The 24,536-nt window shown below is 44.8% G+C and overlaps 1 protein-coding gene across 1 annotated transcript; it reads left to right on the top strand.

The window, feature by feature from the left end:
- Positions 1-4,997: 4,997 nt before the first annotated feature.
- Positions 4,998-23,856, top strand: LOC137326139 (cryptic protein-like). Its single transcript, XM_067991391.1, has 6 exons — positions 4,998-5,020; positions 5,112-5,161; positions 5,266-5,445; positions 7,547-7,661; positions 10,341-10,447; positions 23,266-23,856. Exons 1-6 carry the CDS (start codon positions 4,998-5,000, stop codon positions 23,433-23,435), a joined length of 645 nt encoding a protein of 214 aa, XP_067847492.1. The 3' UTR covers positions 23,436-23,856.
- The last annotated feature ends 680 nt before the right edge of the window (positions 23,857-24,536 follow it).

The following is a 24,536-nucleotide window of genomic DNA, read 5'->3' as shown; positions in this document are numbered from 1 at the left end:
GCTTCCTCAGAACTGAAACATTTTATAGGTGAACAGCATTTAAAAAGGAACAGAACAAGGGGAAGGGGGAGGGCAAAAACCAACACAATCACGCATAGGAAAAGAAATACAATGACCTGTAAAATGCTTAAGTGGATAACAGGAGATGGTTCAACAGCAGAAGTGATATTAGCATGAGAATGTATTGGTAAATGTACTGCCTAGTTTGATATTAAGCCACAGAACAGCAGATCCCATGTTGTCGGGAAATTACTAGAGTCTATAATTAAGGACAGAGTGACTGATTCAGAACAGATCTAGCAGCTCAAAACTGGGCATCCATGAGGCGCTGTGGGCCATCAGCAGCAGCAGAATTGTATTCCAGCACAATCTGTAACATCATGGCCCGGCATATTCCTCACTCTACCATTACCAACAAGCCAGGGGATCAACCCTGGTTCAATGAAGAATGTAGAAGAGCATGCCAGGAGCAGCACCGGGAGTACCAAAAAATGAGGTGCCAACCTGGTGAAGCTACAACTCAGGACTACATGCATGCTAAACAGCGGAAGCAACATGCTATAGACTGAGCTAAGCGATTCCACAACCAATGGATCAAATCAAAGCTCTGCAGTCCTGCCACATCCAGTCGTGAATGGTGGTGGACAATTAAACAACTAATGGGAGGAGAAGGCTCTGTAAACATCCCCATCCTCAATGATGGCGGAGTCCAGCAAGTGAGTGCAAAAGACAAGGCTGAAGTGTTTGCAACCATCTTCAGCCAGAAGTGCCGAGTGGACGATCCATCTCGGCCTCCTCCTGATATCCCCACCATCACAGAAGCCAGTCTTCAGCCAATTCGATTCACTCCAGGTGATATCAATAAACAGCTGAGTGCACTGGATACAGCAAAGACTATGGACCCCGACAACATCCCGGCTGTAGTGCTGAAGACTTGTGCTCCAGAACTAGCTGCGCCTCTAGCCAAACTGTTCCAGTACAGCTACAATACTGGCATCTACCCGACAATGTGGAAAATTGCCCAGGTATGTCCTGTCCACAAAAAGCAGGACAAATCCAATCCGGCCAATTACCGCCCCATCAGTCTACTCTCAATCATCAGCAAAGTGATGGAAGGTGTCGTTGACAGTGCTATCAAGCAGCACTTACTCGCCAATAACCTGCTCACCGATGCTCAGTTTGGGTTCCGCCAGGACCACTCGGCTCCAGACCTCATTACAGCCTTGGTCCAAACATGGACAAAAGAGCTGAATTCCAGAGGTGAGGTGAGGTGAGAGTGACTGCCCTTGACATCAAGGCAGCATTTGACCGAGTGGGCACCAAGGAGCCCTAGTAAAATTTAAGTCAATGGGAATCAGGGGGAAAACTCTCCAGTGGCTGGAGTCATACCTAGCACAAAGGAAGATGGTAATGGTTGTTGGAGGCCAATCATCACAGCCCCAGGACATTGCTGCAGGAGTTCCTCAGGGCTGTGTCCTAGGCCCAACCATCCTCAGCTGCTTCATCAATGACCTTCCCTCCATCGTAAGGTCAGAAATGGGGATGTTCACTGATGATTGCACAGTGTTCCGTTTCATTCGCAACCCCTCAAATAATGAAGCAGTCCGAGCCCGCATGCAGCAAGACCTGGACAACATCCAGGCTTGGGCTGATAAGTGGCAAGTAACATTCGCGCCAGACAAGTGCCAGGCAATGACCATCTCCAACAAGAGAGAGTCTAACCACCTCCCCTTGACATTCAATGGCATTACCATCGCCGAATCCCCCACCATCAACATCCTGGGGGTTACCATTGACTGGAAACTTAACTGGACCAGCCACATAAATACTGTGGCTATAAGAGCAGGTCAGAGGCTGGGTATTCTGCGGCGAGTGACTCACCTCCTGACTCCCCAAAGCCTTTCCACCATCTACAAGGCACAAGTCAGGAGTGTGATGGAATACTCTCCACTTGCCTGGATGAGTGCAGCTCCAACAACACTCAAGAATCTCGACACCATCCAGGACAAAGCAGCCCACTTGTTTGGCACCCCATCCATCACCCTAAACATTCACTCCCTTCACCACCGGAGCACAGTGGCTGCAGTGTGTACTATCCACAGGATGCACTGCAGCAACTCGCCAAGGCTTCTTCGACAGCATCTCCCAAACCCGCGACCTCTACCACCTAGAAGGACAACAGCAGCAGGGAACAACAGGACACATAGGAACAACACCACCTGCACATTCCCCTCCAAGTCACACACCATCCCGACTTGGAAATATATCGCCGTTCCTTCATCGTCGCTGGGTCAAAATCCTGGAACTCCCTTCCTAACAGCACTGTGGGAGAACCTTCACCACACGGACTGCAGTGGTTCAAGAAGGCGGCTCACCACCACCTTCTCAAGGACAATTAGGGATGGGCAATAAATGCCGGCCTCGCCAGCGATGCCCACATCCCATGAACGAATAAAAAAAAAATTAAGGATAGAGTGACTGAGCACCTTGAAAATTTTCAGCTGATCAGAGAAAGCCAGCATGGATTTGTAATGTGTAGGTCATGCCTGACGAACCTGATTGAATTTTTTGGAGCGATGACTAAAGTAGTGGACAGGGGAATATATATGGATGTTGTTTATATGGACTTCCAGAAGACATTCAATAAAGTCCCTAAGAGACTGTTAGCTAAAGTTGCAGCTCATGGAATTGAGGGCCAAATTATTGACCTGGTTAGGAAATTGGCTGGGCAGCAGGAAACAGAGAGCAGGGTTAATAGCCAGGTACTCAAATTGGCAGGATGTGTCGAGTGGTGTCCCGCAGGGATCGGTGTTGGGGCCTTAACTATTCACTGTATTAATTAATGACTTAGATGACGGGATAGAGAGCCACATATCCAAGTTTGCCAACGACACGAAGCTAGTCAGCATTGTAAGCAGTGTAGATGGAAGCATAAAATTACAGAGAGATATTAATAGATTAAGTGGCTGGGCAAAACTGTGGCAAATGGATTTCAATGTAGGCAAGTGTGAGGTCATCCACTTTGGACCTAAAAAGGATAGATCAGAGTACTTTCTAAACGGTGAAAAGCTCAAAACAGTGGAGGTCCAAAGAGACTTAGGGGTCCATGTACATAGATCATTAAAATATCATGGACAGGTACAGAAAATAATCAAAAAGTCTAATGGAATGCTGGCCTTTGTATCTAGAGGACTAGAATACAAGGGGGTAGAAGTTATGCTACAGCTAAACAAAGCCCTGGTTAGACTACATCTGGAGTACTGTGTTCAGTTCTGGGCACTGCACCTTAGGAAGGATATTTTGGTCTTGAAAGGAGTGCAGCTTAGATTTACTTGAATGGTACCTGGACTCCAAGGGTTAAATTGCGAGGAGAGATTACACAAAGTAGAGTTGTATTACCTGGAATTTAGAAGATTAAAAGGTGATCTAATCAAAGTTTTCATGATATTAAGGGGGACTGATAGTTTCTCTCTATTTACCCTATTTCTGCTGGCAGAAGTTTAGGATTAGGGGACGTAGCCTAAAAATTAGAGCCAGGACTTTCAGGAGTGAAGTTAGGAAACACTTCTACATGCAAAGGGCGGTAGAAGTTTGGAACTCTCTTCTGCAAATAGCCGTTGATGCTAACTCAATTGTTAATTTTAAATTTGAGATTGATAGATTTTTGTTAAGCAAAGGTATTAAGGGATATGGGGCTAAGGCAGGTACATGGAGTTAGGTCACAGAACAGCCATGATCTTATTGAATGGGGGAACAGGCTCGAGGAGCGAAATGGCCTACTCCTGTTCCTATGTTCAATTCTGGGTCTTTCCTGAGTATGTTGATCTCAAGCAAATCATGACACTAGGCCTTGATGACCCAGGGCTAATATGTGGAAAAGAGCCAGGATCCCCACATCTAATTGCTATCCAGCGACCTCTTGCTAGAAGGTTATTTTGGGTGGCTATTGGGTGAGGACAGGATGAGACTCTGGTTGGATGTGCTCCACCATTGAGTAGACTGCTGATACGCTCTGCTCAGACTCACACCCCAAGAACGGTTACTTGGTTGAGATACTGGAAGGCTGCTGACACCTGCGCAACTGTATCCCAATATTGTCTTCAGGGGAGGAAAGAGAAAGAGAAGTAATCTGGAAAAAGAGAGAAAATAAAATCACAACCCTTCAGAGCGTCACTAGGAATAAGTTCCCTGATGGTTCATTTGGTAAGGACCTTGCCCAGTGTGTGGCTCAGAGTGGTGCGGAACAATATATTTACCAGCTGAGCCATTGGGCCGCCTATTCTGTTCCATTTAACAACAAAATGTGTAATGACTCAACAGGCACCTCAACCAATGGGTATTTGATCACATCAGGCTGTTTTGGGAGCGTTGCAGTCTCTACTTTCGTTGCATCCTTCCTTTCCCCAACCCCCGTAATGTTACCTGTCAACCTTCAGCCACAGTTAATCAATTCCAGTTTCCCAGGATCGTTTATTTATGACTCATTTTATGCAGCACCTGAAAGATGCCAGTTAAAGTGCTGAAGAATTCGCAACGAAATATCTAAAACTGATAATCAGACAAACAAAATTCTAAAGAATTACAGTTTTTATTTTAGAAAGAAAGGAATGTTCAGCTGCTAAAGTGAATGGACTTTTTTCCCCCCAATCGTTTGGTTCCTTCTGTGTTAGTTAATGTAGGAAACAACATGCTAAACTGTATCGGTTAGTCTGAATATAGAGTTCAAAAGGGGGGAAAATCTGAAATTAAACCGAAAATGCTGGAAATCCTGATTTGAATGTGGAGGCGGGCATTCAGGATTGCATTGGTTTACAGAAAGCTCGGGAGGCAGGAGGTGAGAACTAACTGTTAATTGCTGATCGTTTAGCTCCAGTTGAAGAATGGTTGGAAAGCGCAGAGATAGGAGGTCACTGGTCTCTCTTTAAAGCGGGGCTGGTGAAATTGGAAGCGTTGTTGGGTTTCAAAGCACGAAGGAATTATTATTTCAGGTACAGAAGATGAAATTCGGAACGGCTGCTCGGTAAGTTTGCTGAAAGTATGACGGACCGGATCTGATCTGCAAAGGTCTGGGGTAGAATTTCTTGATATTAATTTGGGTTTCTCTCTCTTAGATTCTTCTCTATCTTGTTGTTCACTTTGAAGACGGTGGGGATCGGGGCTGGTAAGTGATGAAAATGATATTAGTGATTTGTCTTGATCAGTGTTATCAAGATTAGTCGTTTTTTTGGAGGGGTCCAATAATATCCAGCGGATATGTTTGGTCAGTTTCAGGCTGTGAAGGTCAAAATTGTGAAGATAAAGATATCTCCGGACCCGCTGTTCAGAAGCACACAGAGAAAACCCCCAGCTCCGCTTTAAGGCATTTTAATCAATTCAACAAAAAGGCGGAAGACCGAAAGTCTCTAAGCCGAGGAGCGATCATACCGTTCATTGGACTAACAGACAGTAAGTAACAGTCACCAGCGGTATTAACTATTTGTACTGTTTATAATTACAGCATTTTGAGGTTGGTCGTCAGCTTCTAACATGTAATATTATTAAATAACGGCAGCCGATTACTTATTATCTGCTATAAAATGGTTTATTATGAATAGAAAAAACAGTTGGAGGCAATGCTGCAATATTTGGACAGAAAATATAAACTTGACCCGAGTTTAGCTTCCGTTTCCCCCCCCCCCACCAATCCATCAAATCTTCAATAATCTCTCCTCAGTTTTTTAATCCTTATCCAAACAAATCAGTCTTAACTGAGTAAACATACCACACTCACTTGGTTTTATTATCATCCAAACAGGGACTCCCTGCTGGATGGGGAAATCTTCAGAGGAAAAAAAGCATCGTTTCTGAATCATAACTGATGCCTACATTTCAACCTCTAAATAGAAATTTACAAAAAAGGAAGGTTTTAATCCTTCAGTTCTGTAACAGGACAAAATAAACTTGAATGTATGGATTCAGCCTATTGGGAGTATTAGGATCTTGTTTGAATTTGACTTTCAAATTTAGTAGCAGAACTACTAAAGTTAATTGGATCTACTTCTTAGAATCATAGAAATTTACAGCACAGAAGGAGGCCATTTGGCCCATCATGTCTGTGCCGGCCAAAAAAGAGCTATCCAGCCTAATCCCACTTTCCAGCTCTTGGTCTGTAGCCTTATGGATTACAGCACTTCAAGTGCATATCCGAGTACTTATTAAATGTGATGATGATGGTTTCTGCCTCTACCATCCTTTCTTGAAGACTTGCTGCATATGGAATGTCCATGCTTTTTGTTCTTGGGTGCATACCATAGAGCTTCCTGGGTCACTTTATAAAGTTTAATTTGCACATATATTTCAAGATGCAAGTACTAACAGGTGTTGCTGTTCTGATCTAGAAATTTTCTACTAACGAGGGAACAGTGATAAAAGAAAAGGACTTGTATCGCCAAAGTGGGCTCAGCTTCAGGTGCAATTTTGGGTTCTGCCCAAGGAAGAAATGCCAATCTGTTTAGTGATGTTGTTTGATGGATACCAGGGCACCAGGGAGAAACTCAGCGTAAGGTCTCATTCGAAAGATGGCACCTCTGACAGTGCAGCACTCCCTCAGTACTGCACTGAGGTGTCAGCCTGTATTATGTTCCCAAGTCTCTGGAATGGGGCTTGAACCTATGACCTTCTGACTAAGGCGAGAGTGCTACCGCTGAGCCAGGGCTGACACCAAAGAATTCTGTACAAATCTCCAGACCCATGAAACTTTAGTTTAAATAGAACTAAGTTAAGTGTGCTTTGTGGGATAGATTGTTAGGGCTTGTAGGCTGCATGTTGGCCATGGGCCATAATTTGGACTTGCCTGAAGTAAACTGTTGTCTAGTTCACCAACAGTAAATATTTATCAGTGTTTTTACTTTTTTTTTGCTCATATTTTCTCTCTTAAAAAGGTAGTGAATTGCACCAATTGCCATTCTTCACTTTGCTGGTTTATTTGACCATGCAGAGAATTGCAGCTGAGCCCCCATCCTGTCCTAGCTTAGTGTCCACAGATGTGTGCATTTCATCAGGATTGACTGGCATTTTTTTCTACCTCCCTATTCCAGAGCTCTGAGGCCAATTGTAACAACCCTATCAACACCCCAGGTGAGATCAATTCTATGGGTTTATAGTGTCAGACACGTAGACCCATATTTTCACGAGCCTGGTGAAAATATGGGTCTACGTGTCTGACACGTGTTACTGGCAGCCCATGAATTAACGCCACTCTCCAGTCATCTGAACCAAAGAAATGGTAATGTGAAAGCACCTATAATCAGTATGACTCAGTTCCACATTGCATTTACCAACACATCCATCAAGCGGAGCCACTGGGTTCAAACTTTTATCTGTGTGTGTTTGTATAGATGTGTGCATATAATTTATACGGTTTGGCACTAACACCTCTAAAAGCAATCTTGTATCTGTTTGTAACTTTATCAAGTATCTAAATATCTGATTCAAATATTGAGAAAGGGCTCAACATACACTTAGTCTCATATTTCAAATGGTTTATGATTTATTTCTCTTTCCCCAGGTAGCAGACTGAATAGGAATTGTTGTCAGAATGGAGGCACGTGTGTACTTGGCAGTTTCTGTGTTTGCCCTAAACATTTCCAGGGGAGAAACTGTGAATATGATGATCGCATCAGGTAAGATCAGTTGTGTTGCTTGAATTTAAGAATCGTAATCATCTCAGTTGTTCACTGATGAAGTCTGAGTTATACAGACCAGGAAGGTAGTAAGTTAGTTCCCAGTCTGTACTGAGTTAGCTGATTTCAGCTGGTGCAGCGGTGGAGGTGCTTCAATTGGTTGCGCTGCTCCAGATTAGGAAATGGAAAATTTAGCCAAGGTTCTCATTGCTGATAGCTATTCAGTGATCCCTTTACTGCAAGTACACATGTGGCTGCCAGGCGATGAACACAGGAATGTATGGGACTGAAAAAGACCATTTGGGTCCATCTGGCTGACCCCAGGGTTCAGGAACATTACACATGGTTCACTACCTATATCAGACTTTGCTGTGATATCCTCCATAGTTGGCCAGCCTGCAGTACTTCATTGTTAAGGTTCACTCATGAATGGCCACATAGAATGTACAGCACAGAAACAGGCCATTTGGCCCAACTGGTTTATGCTCCACACAAACCTTCTCCCACCCTACTTCATTTAAACCTAGCAACATATCACTTGGGCAAAGCACCAAAGATCAACTGTTGCCCATGGAACTATACGCCAGTGGAAAATATTTAAGAATGGTACTGAATCATACAGGTCAGAAAGATGCCAGGTTTGATCCCCAGTTGTATTGAGTTAGGGGATCCCGGCTGCTGGGATCCTCGATGTCTGATCTCACTCCATTCGCTCTCCATGTAATTGAATCATAAACATACCACTACTAGAAAGTTTTATTATAAAAGGGCACTCTTGTAATATATAATGATTATAGTATTAAAACTACCAGATGCCTCTCGGTAAATTTAAGAAAGTAATATGAGGCTTTGTCAAAGGCCTAGCTGGTTGGCCCAGTGGATAAAGGTAACAGACTTGTGTGTCCCAGGTTTGAACTGAGTTATCTGATCAGCATTTGGTTTGCTACTACTATCCTGTCCTCGGCTAGGGAATAGAAAAATTAACCAGGGTTCTTTGCTTTGACTGCTATCATAGAATGATACAGCTCAGAAAAGTTTAAGGAGGCCATTTGGCCTGTGCTGGCTCTTTGAAAGAGATGTCCAATTAGTTCCATTCCCCAGCTCTTTCTCTATAGCCCTGCAAATTTTTCCCCTTCAAGTATTTATCCAATTCTCTTTTGAAAGTTTTTATTATATCTGCTTCCACCATCCTTTCAGGCAGTGCATTCCAGATCATAACAACTTGCTGCGTTTTTAAAAAAAAAAAGTCTCCTCATCTCGCCTCTGGTTCTTTTGCCATCTTTGTACTTCTGTTGGAAAGAGTATATGTGTTTGTCTGTGAGAACAAGATCAGGTTCAGGTATGGCGTCCTTCAATGTCAATTAGCCTGACAATCGCTGTTTAGGCTCATGCATGAAGAATGCATCAAGGAGCCCTAGTAAAATCGAAGTCAATGGGAATCAGGAGGAAAACTCTCCAGTGGCTGGAGTCATACCTAGCATAAAGGAAGATGGTAGTGGTTGTTGGAGGCCAATCATCTCAGCCCCAGGACATTGCTGCAGGAGTTCCTCAGGGCAGTGTCCTAGGCGCAACCATCTTCAGCTACTTTGTCAATGACTTTTCCTCCACCAGAAGGTCAGAAGTGGGGATGTTCACTGATGATTGCACAGTGTTCCGTTTCATTTGCAACCCCTCAGATAATGAAGCAGTCGTGCCCGCATGCAGCAAGACCTGGACAACATCCAGGCTTGGGCTCATAAGTGGCAAGTAACATTTGCACCAGACAAGTGCCAGGCAATGACCATCTCCAACAAGAGAGAGTCTAACCACCTCCCCTTGACATTCAACGGCATTACCATCGCCGAATCCCCCACCATCAACATCCTGGGGGTCACCATTGACCAGAAACTGAACTGGACCAGCCATATAAATACTGTGGCTACGAGAGCAGGTCAGAGGCTGGGTATTCTGCGGCGAGTGACTCACCTCCTGACTCCCCAGATCCTTTCCACCATCTACAAGGCACAAGTCAGGAGTGTGATGGAATACTCTCCACTTGCCTGGATGAGTGCAGCTCCAACAACACTCAAGAAGCTCGACACCATCCAGGACAAAGCAGCCCATTTGATTGGCACCCAATCCACCATTTTAAACATTCACTCCCTCCACCATCGGCCCACTGTGGCTGCAGTGTGCACCATCCACAGGATGCACTGCAGCAACTCGCCAAGGCTTCTTCGACAACACCTCCCAAACCCGTGACATCTAACATCTAGAAGGACAAGGGTAGCAGGCGCATGAGAACATCACCACCTGTTCACTCCCCTCCAAGTCACACACCATCCTGACTTGGAAATACATCGTCGTTCCTTTATTGTCACCGGGTCAAAATCCTGGAACTCCCTTCCTAACACCACCTTCTCCAGGGTAATTAGGGATGGGCAATAAATGCTAGCTTTGCCAGTGATGTCCACATCCTATGTATGAATTTTAAAAAAATGCCACTTGTGTGAGGTACCCCGACTGAATCATACCCCAGCAAGAATCAATCTTCGGGAGCGAAGGGGAGAACAATGGGAGGGATAAAGAATCAAACCTTTTGGGTTAATGTCTGATTTGCTGAGAGGTATCCATTAACCTGTGTCTAACAGTTACATATAGGTAGTTCATTCTGAATAGTCTCTTTTTTTCCTCTGACAGGAACTGTGACAATATTCCTGAGGGAGCATGGGTGCCCAAAAATTGTACATGGTGTAGGTGCAGCTATGGGATTTTGCACTGTATTCAGGGATCTCAAGATGACTGTGGTAAGAAATATTCAATGTCTTGTAACATGGAAATTTCAGTATGGAAACATGTAGTACTGTCGATAGTTTGAAGGTCAAATTATCTTGACAGACATGTATTGCTAATAAGACACATTAACATATTCAACGATGATCCTTTCCCTCTGAAATTAGCAAAATCAAGCCATCAGTCTCCATTAGTAACTAATGGAAATTTCTCACGTCCGTAAGAACAAATGGTTAATATGATTATAAAGCTGGTTGGTCCCAGTGAACAAGTGTCAAGAGCTCTTTCAATCAAAAGCTTAAAATTCAGCCTTGATTATACAGGACATGTTATTTATTAAATCAGCTATTTTGAGCATCCTCCCCATAGGATGAAACATTGGCCTTTGAGGGAGTCCATTGAAAATTCATGAAGGTGGTACTTCGGATGAAGGGACTTTGCTATGATGCGAGACCATGTAAATGAGTTTTATTCATTAGAAGAGGGTTAAGCTGTAATCTGATTGAAGTGAAAGGAATTGACATGGTAGATATGGGATGATCCTTCCTCTAGTAAGGTATCCAGAACGAAGGGCAGAGGCCTAACACTTCTAAGTAAGTGTCAACGGTGAGGAATCTCACCAACTGCCCATCTTAGAAAATCACAAGCAGCACGCTGCTGGCAAGTACTTGGAAAATATAGACCATAATCTTAAAATTAGAACTAAGCTGGTAGAGAGTCCAGGAAGAACTTAATTCACACAAAGGGCCCGATATTAGGAGGGAGGCAGGTTGGCAGCGGGGGGTGGGGTTGACTGGGTGCGTGGGTAACGCGCCCAGTGAATTTGGGGTGCTTCGCACGCAATCGCAGCCTAATTGAAGGTACTTACGCATGCTTCCGGGTTTCCCGTTCCAGACCTGCGCATCCGCATCACAGGCTGTCAGCAGGAGGAGCTCTATTTAAAGGGGCAGTCCTCCAATGCTCCTCCTGTAGCAAAGAACCAAATTTGGAGCATGGAGCAGGCCAGAGGCGAGGCTGCTCCAAGGTTCTCTGACTCCTCACTCCAGGTGCTGCTCGATGGGGTGAGGAGGAGGGGGGAAATTCTGTTCCCATCTGATGGGAGGAGGTAGCCTCCCTCTGCCACAAAGAAGGCCTGGCTGGAGGTGGCCGAGGAGGTCAGCAGCAGCGGCAATGTGTGCTGAACCTGGGTCCAGTGCAGGAAGCGCTTTAATGACCTAACCAGGTCAGCCAAAGTGAGTATACTTATGCATTCTCCCACACTCCACATCACCACCACCACCACACAACTCCTTCTGCACTGCCACCACAATGCTCTCGCATCACTCCTCACATCCACTCAACCATCATCCTCACCTTGCCTGCACGTACTCACGCTCCAGTTCCCATTTGAACCCTACCATGCAACCCAATCCTCATACAATCTCATGGCTATGTCTCACACGCACCCTCCCATGCATCTCCCTCACGGTCACCCCCACCCACACCAATGCATGCAGCGGGTCACCATGCAACCATCACTCAATCACGCCTCTGTGTTTTGCCTTGATAGGAGAAGAGATCCCAGAATGCCCGGGAGAGGGCAAGGACCGGAGGGAGCCCGTGTCACCAGGTGGTCTTAACATACGCGGAGCAGCAGGCATTGGAAGTAAGCCGGACGCTGGAGAGCCTGTCTGTGGCGAATGCCGAGACTGGGAACGCACAAGCGGCTGGTGACAGAAATCTAACACTTAGCACTCATGATAGCGAATGATTTTAGCATCACTTGGCATCTGCAGCACCTCAACATCTGTCCACATGCTTAATATTGATTTCTGTTCTCTTGCAGGGCCATCTGCAACCGCCGTGACTGCGGAGGGCAATTCCTCAGAGGACCTGCCGGCCTCTGAGGGTTCATCGTCACATCTGAGCCAGCCATCCACCAGCGCAGATGTACACACCTCGGTGGGTCCCCGTCCTCATTTATTTGGGCTTGCACATGGTGAGTCACCACGCACATGTGAGCACGCGCAGACCCTGGTGGCAGGGGCAGCCGTGGAGAGTCCGCATCGGTGGGAGCACTCTTCTCCAGGTTCTGCTCAGCTGGACCCAGATGCTGAACCCTGGGGGCAAGCCATGAAAAGGAGAGTCATCAAGGGGCAGCAGCACATTGCCGAGGTACTGGAACAGTTGCCACGCGCGCACTCCACAATCGCGCAGGTGATGGAGGAGTCCAACTCCTGCATGAGTGGAATACTGTCTCAGGGACGTGAAGGCGTCTCTGAGATAGTGTCGCGGGTAGGTGCGGGAAATGTCTGCGATGGAGGAAGAGCTAGCCTCCATCGAGCTTCAAGCACGGTTCAACAATGAGTCCATTCAGGCCCTGACAATGGCCGTTCGGATTCAGGATGAGCAACATTCTGCTGCCTTAAACAGGCTGACTGGTACGTTACAACTAACCTTCCAAGGCTTCACACAAGTCCTCCAAACTGTCTTCCAGCAGGGTGGAAGGAATGTTATGGGCTTGAGCCAGGAGAGGGATGATGGTAAAAGGGGACATGGAAGTGGGGACGCCACTCAAAACGTCTCACCTGTTGCCCCCCTCTCAACCAATACCTGCAATGCTGCCTCCTCTCCAGGTGGCCGAGTCTGCCCCTGCACAGGTGCAGGTGGAGCAGTCTTTGGAGGGGCCCTCACGGGCATCCGCGCAAAGCATCTCATCAGACAGGGCATGGACAAAAGCAACCTGCCACTACCTCTGCTGAAGCCACAGGGGTAGCACCACGTAGGAGTTCCCGTAAACGTAAGGCTAAGGTTTTGTGAGCACAAAGGGGATGCACAAGGGTGTAAGACAAAATGTCATGTTTTTGATTTACTTTCGTCTGTTTTGCAAAAAAAACATTAAAATTTGTTATCACCACTACTGCCACATCTTTGCAAATCTTGTCTGGCTTGTGCAATAATTCCCTTTCCTGAGGATCACCATGAGGACCCACACCTGATGCCACCCATTGTGCCACTGTAGAGTAGGTGTAGGTGTATTTGCAGGGCTCTTTTGTGCAGATGACTGAGAGATGTCGGCGATGTCCCCGGTGGCACCCTGGAAGGATGCGAAGGAGAAGTTGTTAAGGGCAGTGGTGACCTTGACAGCGACAGGTAAGAAGATGGTGCTTGGGCCAGCCGGGAGCAGCTCGGCATGAAGGAGGCTGCAGATGTCCACAACTACTTGTCGAGTGACTCTGAGCCTCCATGTGCACTGCTGCTCAGAGAGGTCCAGGAAGCTGAGCCTCAGTCTGTAGACCCTGTGGTGAGGGTAGTGCCTTCTGCCACGCATCTCTCTCTGCCGTTAATCCCTCCTGCTGTGCAGGTGGATGTCACAGCACTGTGTTGTGGAGGTCCACGTGTTAGAGGTGGATGGTGTGGCCATGACTGCAGCTATGGCGGCCCCCATCCGGAAAATGTATGTTTGAGGGGGTCTGCAAAGTAGGTAAGTGTGTCTGCACGCTGGGGTTGAGGTTGCAAGTTGGTAAATTTTTGTGTTAGGAGGAGGGTGGTGCAGGCCAAACTTCGTCTAAAGTGACAGTGGCCTCCTGCAATGAGCGAGGGTCTTTTTCCCACCCCCCCCCACCCCCCACCCTCCCCAACAACCTGTCAAATGGACCTTTGCAGCTGCCACAAGCTGATGGCTGCAACACATCCATTTCAACTAGGAGTGTTTCCCCCGTACAGGAAACATGCTCAGTTTGGATGAAAATCCCACCCCTCCTAAAAAATCCTCCAAATCGGGTCTCCTAACGACCTGAAGTATCAAATTTAAATGGGATCCCGCCGCGCGCATCTAAGCACGTCACTTGGGAACCCGGAAGTGGGCGGGTTGGAGCCAGGCTCCGGACTTGCCCCAGAAATCCCCAATTTTTGGAGCCCCCCGCCGCGAACGCACCCACTCGGACATCCTAAAATCGAGCCCATAGTGAATTCACTGCCCAGAAAGCCAGAGATGGAGAATCAAAAGGAAATAGATACTTACTTGGGACACAAGGATGTTAATGAGATATGGGAAATTGGGATTTGAAAAGCAAAAGCTGTGATGGATAGCAAAATGGCAGAGCAGGCTGGATGGGTCTAATAGCCTCCTGCTATTCCCAGGTTTAGGCTTCGATATTACCCGTTATTTCCCCATCTTTTATCGCTCTCTCTGATTCCCAGTTTGGACATCCTTCAGTAAATTATGGAAATTTTGTCTTGCTGGTATCATTTGCTTGATTGGGAAAGTTGATCTTACAGTCGTCATCTTGTTCCATTGCCATTGCTTTGTAAGTGAGAGGATGTTTAGATTCATTTTGTGGGAGACGGGAGTTGCCATATTCAAACTGAATCTGCTGTAAGCCCATATGAAGCTCTGGCTCCCATAGAGTGAATCCAATACATTCTGTTGTATTGTACAACTAGCATGAAATTTATTTCTGGATGGAGGGGAAAGAGCGGTCTAGAGGCATTACCTCTCCCCACATTTTGATTTTTGACACTTTATTTGGTACATGGCTCAGTGGCTTTATTTAGTGAGTAGCTGAGCCACAGAGCCAAGGAAACAAGGCAATCGATTAGCCTGCAACCAACCAGCCAGCTATTAACTCGGCCAGCCAGTAATCAAACACCAGAAGCCAGCTGTTACAAGGAGAGCCAGCAGGGATGGAAGAAACAACAGGAAAGGAATTGGTAGAATCAGGAGTGGTGAGAACAGCAGGAGCAGTGGAAACCAGCAGGAGTAGATTAGGCAGCAGGAACGGTAGAGCCAGCAGTATTGAAAGAGGAATTGACATTAGTAGAGGAGCCAATGGGAACAGGGCAGGAATTGGGAGAATCTACAATTAGAGAGTCATAGGAGTGAGTGTCCTGCAACACTTCATTATTAACTAAGGACAGGACAGTTAAAGATTTGACTGTACGTCATGCACCTCTCCTGCTCCTGATTTGTGTTTTTTTTTTCTCTGTCTGTGTTACAGCAGTAGGAGGCATTCAAGAAGGCGATAGTGAAGGTTCAGTGCAAATATGTTTCCAAAAAACAAAAAGGATGGGACTCCCAAATCTAGAGCCCACTGGATGACAAGGAGCATACAGGATAGGATAAGGCAAAAAAGGGAAGCTTATGCCAGATACCGAGAGCTCAATATTGCAGAAAGGTTAGAGGAGTATAGAAAGTGCAGAGGTAAAATTAAAAGAAATTCGGAAAGCAAAGAGGGCATGGAAAAAATATTGGCAAGGAAAACCCAAAGATGTTTTATAAATACATAAAGAGCAAGAGGATAAGTAAGGAAAGAGTAGGGCCTATTAGAGACCAAAAAGGTAACCTGTGTGTGGAGGCAGAAGACATGGGTATGGTTCTTAATCTGTCTTCACAAAAGAGGGGTACGTGCAGAGATTGTAGTTAAGGAGAAGGGGTGTGAAATATTGGATGGAATAAACATAGTGAGAGAGGAATTATTAAGGGGTTTAGCGTCTTTGAAAGTAGATAAATCGCCAGGGCTGGATGAAATGTATCCCAGGCTGTTAAGAGAAGCAAGGGAGGAAATAGCAGAGGCTTTGACCATCTTTTTCCAATACTCTCTGGTTACTGGTGTGGTGCTAGAGGATTGCTAACATTGTACCATTCTTTAAAAATGGATAGACCAAGTAATTACAGGCCAATCAGTCGAACCTTGGTGGTGAGCAAATTATTGGAATAAATTCTGAGGGACAGTATTTTAATTGTCATTTAGAAAGGCACTGATTAATCAAGGATAGTCAGCATGGATTTGTTAAGGGAAGGTTGTGCCTGACTAATCTGATTGAATTTTTTGAGGAGGTAACAAGGAGGATCGATGAGGGTAACGCGTTTGATGTAGTCTACATGGATTTTAGCAAGGCTTTTGACAAGGTCCCACATGAGAACAAGGGAAGGGAATACACAATAAATGGGAGGATACTGATAAGTGTAGAGGAACAGAGGGACCTTGGAGTGCATGTCCACAGATCCCTGAAAGTAACAGGACAGGTAGATAAGGCGGTTAAGAATGTATGCAGAATCTTTCCTTTATTAGCCGAGGCATAGAATATCATAGCGGGGAGGTTTTGCTAGAACTGTATAAATCACTAGTTAGGCCACAGCTAGAATACTGCATACAGTTCTGGTCACTACATTATAGGAAAGATGTGATTGCACTAGAGAGGGTACAGGTTTACCAGGACTGGAGAATTTTAGCTATGAGGAAAGATTGGATAGGCTGTGGTTGTTTTTCTTTGGAACAGAGGAGGCTGAGGGGAGATTTAATTGAGGTGTATAAAATTGAGGGGCCCATTTCCCTTAGCAGAGTGGTCAAAAACCACGGGGTATAGATTTATAGTAATTGGTAGAAGGATTAGAGGGAAGTTGAGGAGAATTTTTTTCACCCAGAGGGTGGTGGGAGTCTGGAACTCACTGCCTGACTGGGTGGTAGTGGCAGAAATCCTCAGTACATTTAAAAAGTGCTTGGATTGACACTTGAAGTGTCGCAACCTACAATGCTACAGAGCAAGAGCTGGAAAATGGGATTAGGCTGGATGGCTCTTTTTTGGCCGGCACAGACACGATGGGCCAAATGACCTCCTTCTGTGCTGTAAATTTCTGTGATACTACCCCACTCTTACTGGTTCTCTACCTGCAGATTTCTCTGTTGATTCTGCAGCAGGGGAGAAATTCCAGGGGTAGGTGATTATTGCAACTGTTTGTGATTTTCAGCTGTCCAAAAGTGAACATATGCTTCTTAGCAAAAGTTTATAATGGGTAAATATTGTGCATTTCCACTACACCCCTCTGTACGTTGAGTCTACAGAACAGAAACAGGCCATTTGGCTCAACTGGTCTATGTTGGCATTTATGCTCCACATTAGCCTCCTCCCTCCCTACTTCGTCTAACCCTATCAGCATACCCTTCTATTCCTTTCTCCCTCGTGTGTTTGTCTAGCTTCCCCAAATGCACCAATGCAATTTGCCTCAACTACTCCTTGTGGTAGCGTGTTCCACATTCTTACCGCTCTTTGGGTAAAGAAGTTTCTCCTGAATTCCCTATTGGATTTATTAGTGACTATCTTGTATTGATGACCTCTAGTTTTGGACTCCCCCCACAAGTGGAAACATCTTCTCTATGTCAATCTTATCAAACCCTTTCATTATCTTAAAGACCTCTATCAGGTCACTCCTCAGCCTTTTTTTTCTAGAGAAGACCCCCAGCCTGTTTAGTCTTTCCTGCTAAGTATATCCTTTTAATTCTGGTATCATCCTTGTGAATCTTTTTTGCACCTTCTCCAATACCCCTATATCCTTTTTATATTTTTTATAATATGGAGACCAGAACTGTGCACAGTACTCCAAATGTGGTCTAACCAAGGCTCTATATTTACCATAACTTCTCTGCTTTCCAATTCTATCCCTCTAGAAATGAACCCTAGTGCTTGGTTTGCCTTTTTTATGGCCTTATTAACCTGCATCGCTACTTTTATTGATTTGTGTATCTGTACCCCCCCTAGTTCACTTTGGTCCTTGACCCCATTTAGACTCTTATTATCCAAACAATATGTGGCCTCCTTATTCTTCCTACCAAAATCACCACCCCACACTTACCTATATTGAAATTCATTTGTCAATTACATGCCCATACTACAAGCTTTTTAATGTCTTCTTGCATTTTGATGCATTCTTCCTTTGTATTAACTACACCCCCCAATTTCGCCAATTTTGAAATTGTACTTCTGATTCCCAAGTCCAAATCATTAATGTAAATTGTGAACAACAGTGGTCCCAGCATCCATCCCTGTGCAACACCACTTCTCACCTTTTGCCAGTCTGACTAGCTACCCTTATCCCATACTCTGTTTTCCGTTTTGTAGCCAGCTTGCTATCCATTCTGCTACTTGTCCCTTGACTCCACATGCTCTGACGATAGTCATGAGTCTACAATGTGGCACTTTATCAAAGGCCTTTTGAAAATCCAAATATATTACATCTGCTGCATTAAACTTGTCTACTTTTCTTGTTACTTCTTCAAAGAATTCTGTAAGGTTGGTCAAGCATGACTTTCCCTACTGAAATCTATGCTGACTATTCTTTATTATATTTTTGTTTCTAGATGTTTTCCATTACAGCTTTGAGTAAAGATTCCATTATCTTTCCCACCATCGACGTTAAGCTAATTGGTCTATAGTTCCTTGGACATGTTCTGTTTCCCTTCTTAAATATAGGAATTGCATTAGCTGTCCGCTAGTCCTCTGGCACTATTGCCTTTTCTAATGAATTTTTATATATATGTAATAGTGCCTCTGCTATCTCCTCCCTCACTTCTTTTAATATGTGTGGGTGCAATCCATATAGACAAGGGGTTTTATCCTTTCTAAGCTTGAATAGCTTAGCAATTATCTTCTCCCCCTTTCTATCTTAAATGGCTTTTTATATCTTTTTTGATCTCTTCTAATGTCCTGCCCACCCTCTTAGTCTCCCTGGTAAATGCTAAGGCAAAGTAACTATTGAATATTTTTGCCATTTCGCTGTCATTACCTGTGAGTTTATCTTGTGCATTCCTTAGTGGCCCAATCCTTGTTCTGATTTTTTTTCTTTTGTTATTTATATGTCTGTAGAGTATTTTACTATTTTTATATCCCTTGATAAGTTTAAAGTTCTATCCACAGTCCTATTGCTGTTTCCCACTAGGACACTGGTCCCATTTCGGTTCAGGTGGAGCCCGTTCCAATGGTACAGCTCCTTCCTGTCCCAGAACTGGTGCCAGTGTCCCATGAAGTGGAAGCTCTCATTCCCGCACCATTCTTTCAGCCACGCATTCACCTTTCTGATCTGCCTATCCCTAAGCCAGTTAGCAAGTGGCTTGGGTAGTAATCCTGAGATTACCACCCTTGAAGTCCTGTTTTTTTTATTATTCGTTCATGGGATGTGGGCGTCGCTGGCGAGGCCGGCATTTATTGCCCATCCCTAATTGCCCTTGAGAAGGTGGTGGTGAGCCGTCTTCTTGAACCGCTGCAGTCCGTGTGGTGAAGGTTCTCCCACAGTGCTGTTAGGAAGGGAGTTCCAGGATTTTGGCCCAGCGACGATGAAGGAACGGCGATATATTTCCAAGTCGGGATGGTGTGTGACTTGGAGGGGAACGTGCAGGTGGTGGTGTTCCCATGTGCCTGCTGCTCTCGTCCTTCTAGGTGGTAGAGGTCGCGGGTTTGGGAGGTGCTGTCGAAGAAGCCTTGGAGAGTTGCTGCAGTGCATCCTGTAGAAGGTACACACTGCAGCCACTGTGTGCCGGTGGTGAAGGGAGTGAATGTTTAGGGTGGTGGATGGGGTGCCAATCAAGCGGGCTGCTTTATCTTGGATGGTGTCGAGCTTCTTGAGTGTTGTTGGAGCTGCACTCATCCAAGCAAGTGGGGAGTATTCCATCACACTCCTGACTTGTGCTTTGTAGATGGTGGCGAGGCTTTGGGGAGTCAGGAGGTGAATCACTCGCCGCAGAATACCCAGCCTCTGGCCTGCTCGTGTGGCCACAGTATTTATATGGCTGGTCCAGTTAAGTTTCTGTTTTTTAATTTAGTTCCTAACTTCTGATATTCCCTTAGTTGGACCTCCTCCCTTTTCTTCCCTATGTCATTGGTCCCAACTTGGACCACGACAAACTCTCTTTCCAAGTTCCTCTCCAGTTGCTTCGAGATATCCTTTATCTTTGCACCAGGTAGGCAACAGACCCTTCCGTACTCTCAGTCATGACTGTAGAGGATGCTATCTATTCCCCACATTATCGAGTCCCCTATGACTACAACCTTTCTATTCTGCTCTTTTCCCCCCCCCCCTGGACTGCCTCCTGCTCCACGGTGCCATGTGCCATGGTTAGCATTCTGGCTGTCTACCCTGCAGCCTGCATCCTTATCGTTACAGGTAGCAAGTACATTGTTCCTGTCAGATAGGACCAGTGCCTGTGGGACCTCTTTCTCTACCTCCCCTTGGCTCCCTTTACTCTGCTGACTAACAGTCACACTATACCCTTCCCGTACCTATGCTTTTCTCTGAGCTGCGTCTGTACTCTGGAGAAAACTATCCAAAAAAATCCTCCCCCTCACTTTATGAGAGGGGTAATCCGGGACCTTCTCACTGTCCACAGACACCTACATATCACAGTCCTGACACATAGCCTGCACTGCCACTTCTAGTTTTCAAAATATTTATTTATTTATTTATTTAGTTAGTTAGTTCTAGAAATAATACATTTAGTTGAGATCTAGATTATATTTAATAGATGGATTTAAATTGATTTGAGTTGAATCTGTAGCTAATTAGCCTTTTTTTGTTTGTTTACTTTATTTTATTTATGTATACCAGATTTTAATTTAATGAAACTCTGATCCCTTTAATGTTAGTATCCTCTAATTAATTTTATCCCATAGACCTGGTTGATTAATTAAACACTTAGCGTAATTATATATTAAATACTTCGCTCAATTATATAGTAAATTAAACACTTAGCTATAATTCCTCGGACTCTGGTCTGATGTCACTTTTTCAGATTCAGAAATGTTTTCAGGTTTTTCCGTTTGTTTTACAGCGCTGCGCTCAGCTCAGCCGCTTCTCCTGCGCTTTGGGCGCTCCGCTCAGCTGCTTCTCCCACACGGCCTAGGGAGGGGAAATTTGGCCAGAGTTCCCATTCTGTCCAGATTACTATTCGGTGAACTCCACTGCGAAGTGTATGTTTATGGATGTTGGATAAGGACAGAATTGGTATTGGGTGTGGTGCATCCTACGGCCAATACATGAAGAATTGACATTTGGACAAAGTACTTTGCTCAGCATTAGTTATCACCTTCTGGAGATGAGGGTCAAAGGGGTTTAAAAAAGGGGTAAGAAATCCTGGAGATTCAATGGCATTTTTGTGGGTCTTGCCAGGTGGCATTGCTCTCCACATTGGGGATTCAATTCCACATCTTCTATCAACCAAATCATGAATCTTTGCCCTCCAGTGGGCTTTCATGTGAAGTGGTGACAGAAGGTAAAGATAAATTGTAGAGAATATTGCTCAATGTTTGAGGTTTAGAACTCCTCACCCAGGACCCCAATATTAAATGTAAAAGTGTACTAAGTAAGACAAATAAGAATGCTGTACCATTTTAAAAAAAAACTTGAATTTTATAGCAGCTTTTAACAGAAACGTCACAAGGTGCTTCACAAACAGATGTAAGGAAATTGGATGCTAAGTCAGCAAGGGTTGGATTAGGATGGGTGATTGAAAGCTTTGCCAAAGAGGTGGTTTTTAAAGAGGGAGAAATGGAAAAGCTGAGACGTTTAGGAAGGAAGTTCCAAAGAGTAGAATCACGGTGGCTGAAGGCTATCCCACTAATGGTGGAGCAAAGAGAGGGAGGGGTGTGTGGTGGCACAGAAGACAAGATTCAAAGGAAAGGAGCATTCAGGAGGGTGGATTTAGGGCTGGAGGAAATTGCAGATATGGTGGGGTGTGGATGTGGAGAGATCTATAGATGAGAAGGATTTTGAATGTAATGTGTTGAGGACGGAAGTGCTGTTGTAAGGATGGGGGTGATTGAAGAGTGGGACTTAGTGCAGACAGGATTTGTGTCACAGAGTTTTGGAAATTATGGAGGATGGGAAGCCAGCAAGGAGAGCATTGGAGTAGTTGAGTCAGTACATGGGTTTAGTGGTAGAGGAGCTGAGGTAAGCAGTCTTGGTGAAGGGTCAAACAGGACACCATGATTGCGATGGTCTGATGGAGATGAAGTCAATGATAAGGGAATGGAATTTGTGGTGGGAGCTGTAGGTGCTAGCTCTGGTCTTCCTAGTGTTGAGTTGGAGGAACTTGTGACATCCAAAACTTGATGTCTGACAGCATGTCCGCTAGTGTGGACACGATGGGCTGAATGGCCGCCTTCTGTGCTGTATCTTTTCTATGGTTCTATTTGTGGGGTCAACAGAAGTGGAGGAGAAGTGGAGCTGTCTGTATACATATGAAAGCTGATGTTGCCTGCAGATGATGCCATTAAGGAGAAATATGTAGATAAGGACTAGGAGGGGGCTGTGGATAGGTCCTTGGCAACCCTGGAGGTGAAGGAGCAGGGCAGGAATAAGAAGCAGCTGCAGGAGATGTACTGACTGCATCCAAAGGAGTAGACAAGGAACCATGTGGGATAATGGTGGGGGGGGGTACTTGGAGGTGGATGGCCTGGTCAACTATATTGATTGCTGTGGAAATTTCAAGGATGGATAATACACCACAGTCAGAGTTTTCATTCATTACTGACCAGGGTTATTTCAGTGCTGTGTGAAGGGAAGAGGTCAGATTGATGGGATTCAAACAGGGTTTTAGGAGAAATGGCATGAAACTGGGAAGGGCAATGACACATTAAGGGATCTTAGGAAGTGATAGTTGCAGAGAATGAATGGTTGGGTGTTTTTGAGGAGAGTGTGATGGTGGTTTTGAAGAGGAGAGGGACAGTGATTTGAGGAAAAGGAACCGTTGATCATGTAAGCTTGCCTAGAGGTCAGGAAGGGGAGTTGAGTGGGGAAGGAATCGGTGAGGAGATGGGTCATGTAGATGAGATGAGCTTTGAAGATGGCTGAAGGCTCACACAATAATGGTGGATCAAAAAGAACAAAGAAAGGAACATAAGCGAGAAATGAAAAAGTGGAGGTTCTGGACTAAAGTACATAGGAGACCTGGGTGAACGAAGGAGCAGTTGAGTAATCTGCACAGATGACCTCTATTTTGGAGATAAAGAAATCTATGACTCACATTTAATGTTTAGGCTTGAAGATCTTTGTGCTTAACCTTCCATTTCTTTTATACTTCAGATATTAAAAGAGACTTAAAAGAAGATCTCAGATATTACCAGTTATTTTCCGATGGCTCTCTGCTGCTTCCAATGAGATACCTGTTGCTGCCAGGGATATTCCTTACCATTGTGTCATTTGGACTATTACCGTATAATGTATGTTCATCACAAACTGGAAACACCCTCTAGTAAACTTAGTTCTGTTCTGGGGAATACAGAGAATTTATCCCTGCCTGTGAAAAGAAGATGCTGTGAGTTCATGTGACCGACTGATTGTGGTTTAACTTCCAGTGGAATGCTACCATTATTTTCCAATGCACTGCAACAGTTCCATCATGAAATAAGAATTTGAGAGGGCAGGGGGTCTGGCTGTGACAGATTTTCGTACACTTTTGTGAGGCACAGATGTCATACATCATAGTAGGTGGATCTGTAGTTGTACCAAAAATTATGTGAAATTCCTATCATGTCACTGATTTTTTGTATCCGCTAGAAGGGGAGACAGTAAGGGAGCATTGCAATGATTGAATCATTCAATATTGAGTATGGGGAATTGTTCAGAGCAGCCATGCGCAGATCAGAAGATACTATAGTATGATGTGAGTGATATGGGCTCTTTTTCTAGATTTATTGCTCAAGTCACTTGTTAGACTGTTGGAAGCTATCTGTCAATAATAGTTTTTAAAGTGTAATTTAAAATGTAAATAGTTCCTGTTGTAAGTGATGCTATTTCATAATATAATTTTAATAAACCTATTTATGCCAGTATATAATTGCTCTTCAATTATCTGTTGTTTTATTGGTGCTCTGGGAATGATGTACTTCATAGAAAATTTATGGCACAGAAGGAGGCCATTCGGCTCATCGTGTCCGTGCCGGCAATGATTGGGATGGATAATGATCTGCTTCTTCAACCAAGTCCAACCACTGACTTGCCATTTAAATGGTTTTCTTAGTTCTTCTTATAAGAAGTTAGCATTGTCAACATCTATTACAAATATGTAGGGATAATTCTCCTCTGCAATCCCACCCAAAAGCAAGAGGCTTGCACTTGAGAATCTCAGAAAATTCAGGCTGTCTCCTCGCTGCTCGACCAGTATTTTCCTGCCCTTGCCTCTACTGGGCTACTTGCTTCTTCCCCATCCACTACCACTTGCCTGGGGCTGCCATATGGAGGTGGGGTATACTCTAGGAAGCGGCAGTAAATACTCAAATGGGTGGAGTTAGCCCTGTAACAATCTTGTCTCCATCCAGATGGCTCCGAGGTCTTACCCGCTGAAAGCCTCAGTC

The sequence above is a fragment of the Heptranchias perlo genome, chromosome 1 (genome assembly GCF_035084215.1).
Source record: "Heptranchias perlo isolate sHepPer1 chromosome 1, sHepPer1.hap1, whole genome shotgun sequence".
Lineage (NCBI taxonomy): Eukaryota > Metazoa > Chordata > Chondrichthyes > Hexanchiformes > Hexanchidae > Heptranchias > Heptranchias perlo.
This window is presented reverse-complemented; position numbering and strand designations above follow the sequence as displayed.

Coding starts and splice junctions, on each gene's coding strand:
- LOC137326139 (XM_067991391.1), top strand. CDS start 4,998: ATGAAATTCGGAACGGCTGCTCG. Junction 5,446..7,546: donor GTTCATTGGACTAACAGACA/GTAAGTAACAGT, acceptor CTCTTTCCCCAG/GTAGCAGACTGAATAGGAAT. Junction 7,662..10,340: donor GAATATGATGATCGCATCAG/GTAAGATCAGTT, acceptor TTCCTCTGACAG/GAACTGTGACAATATTCCTG.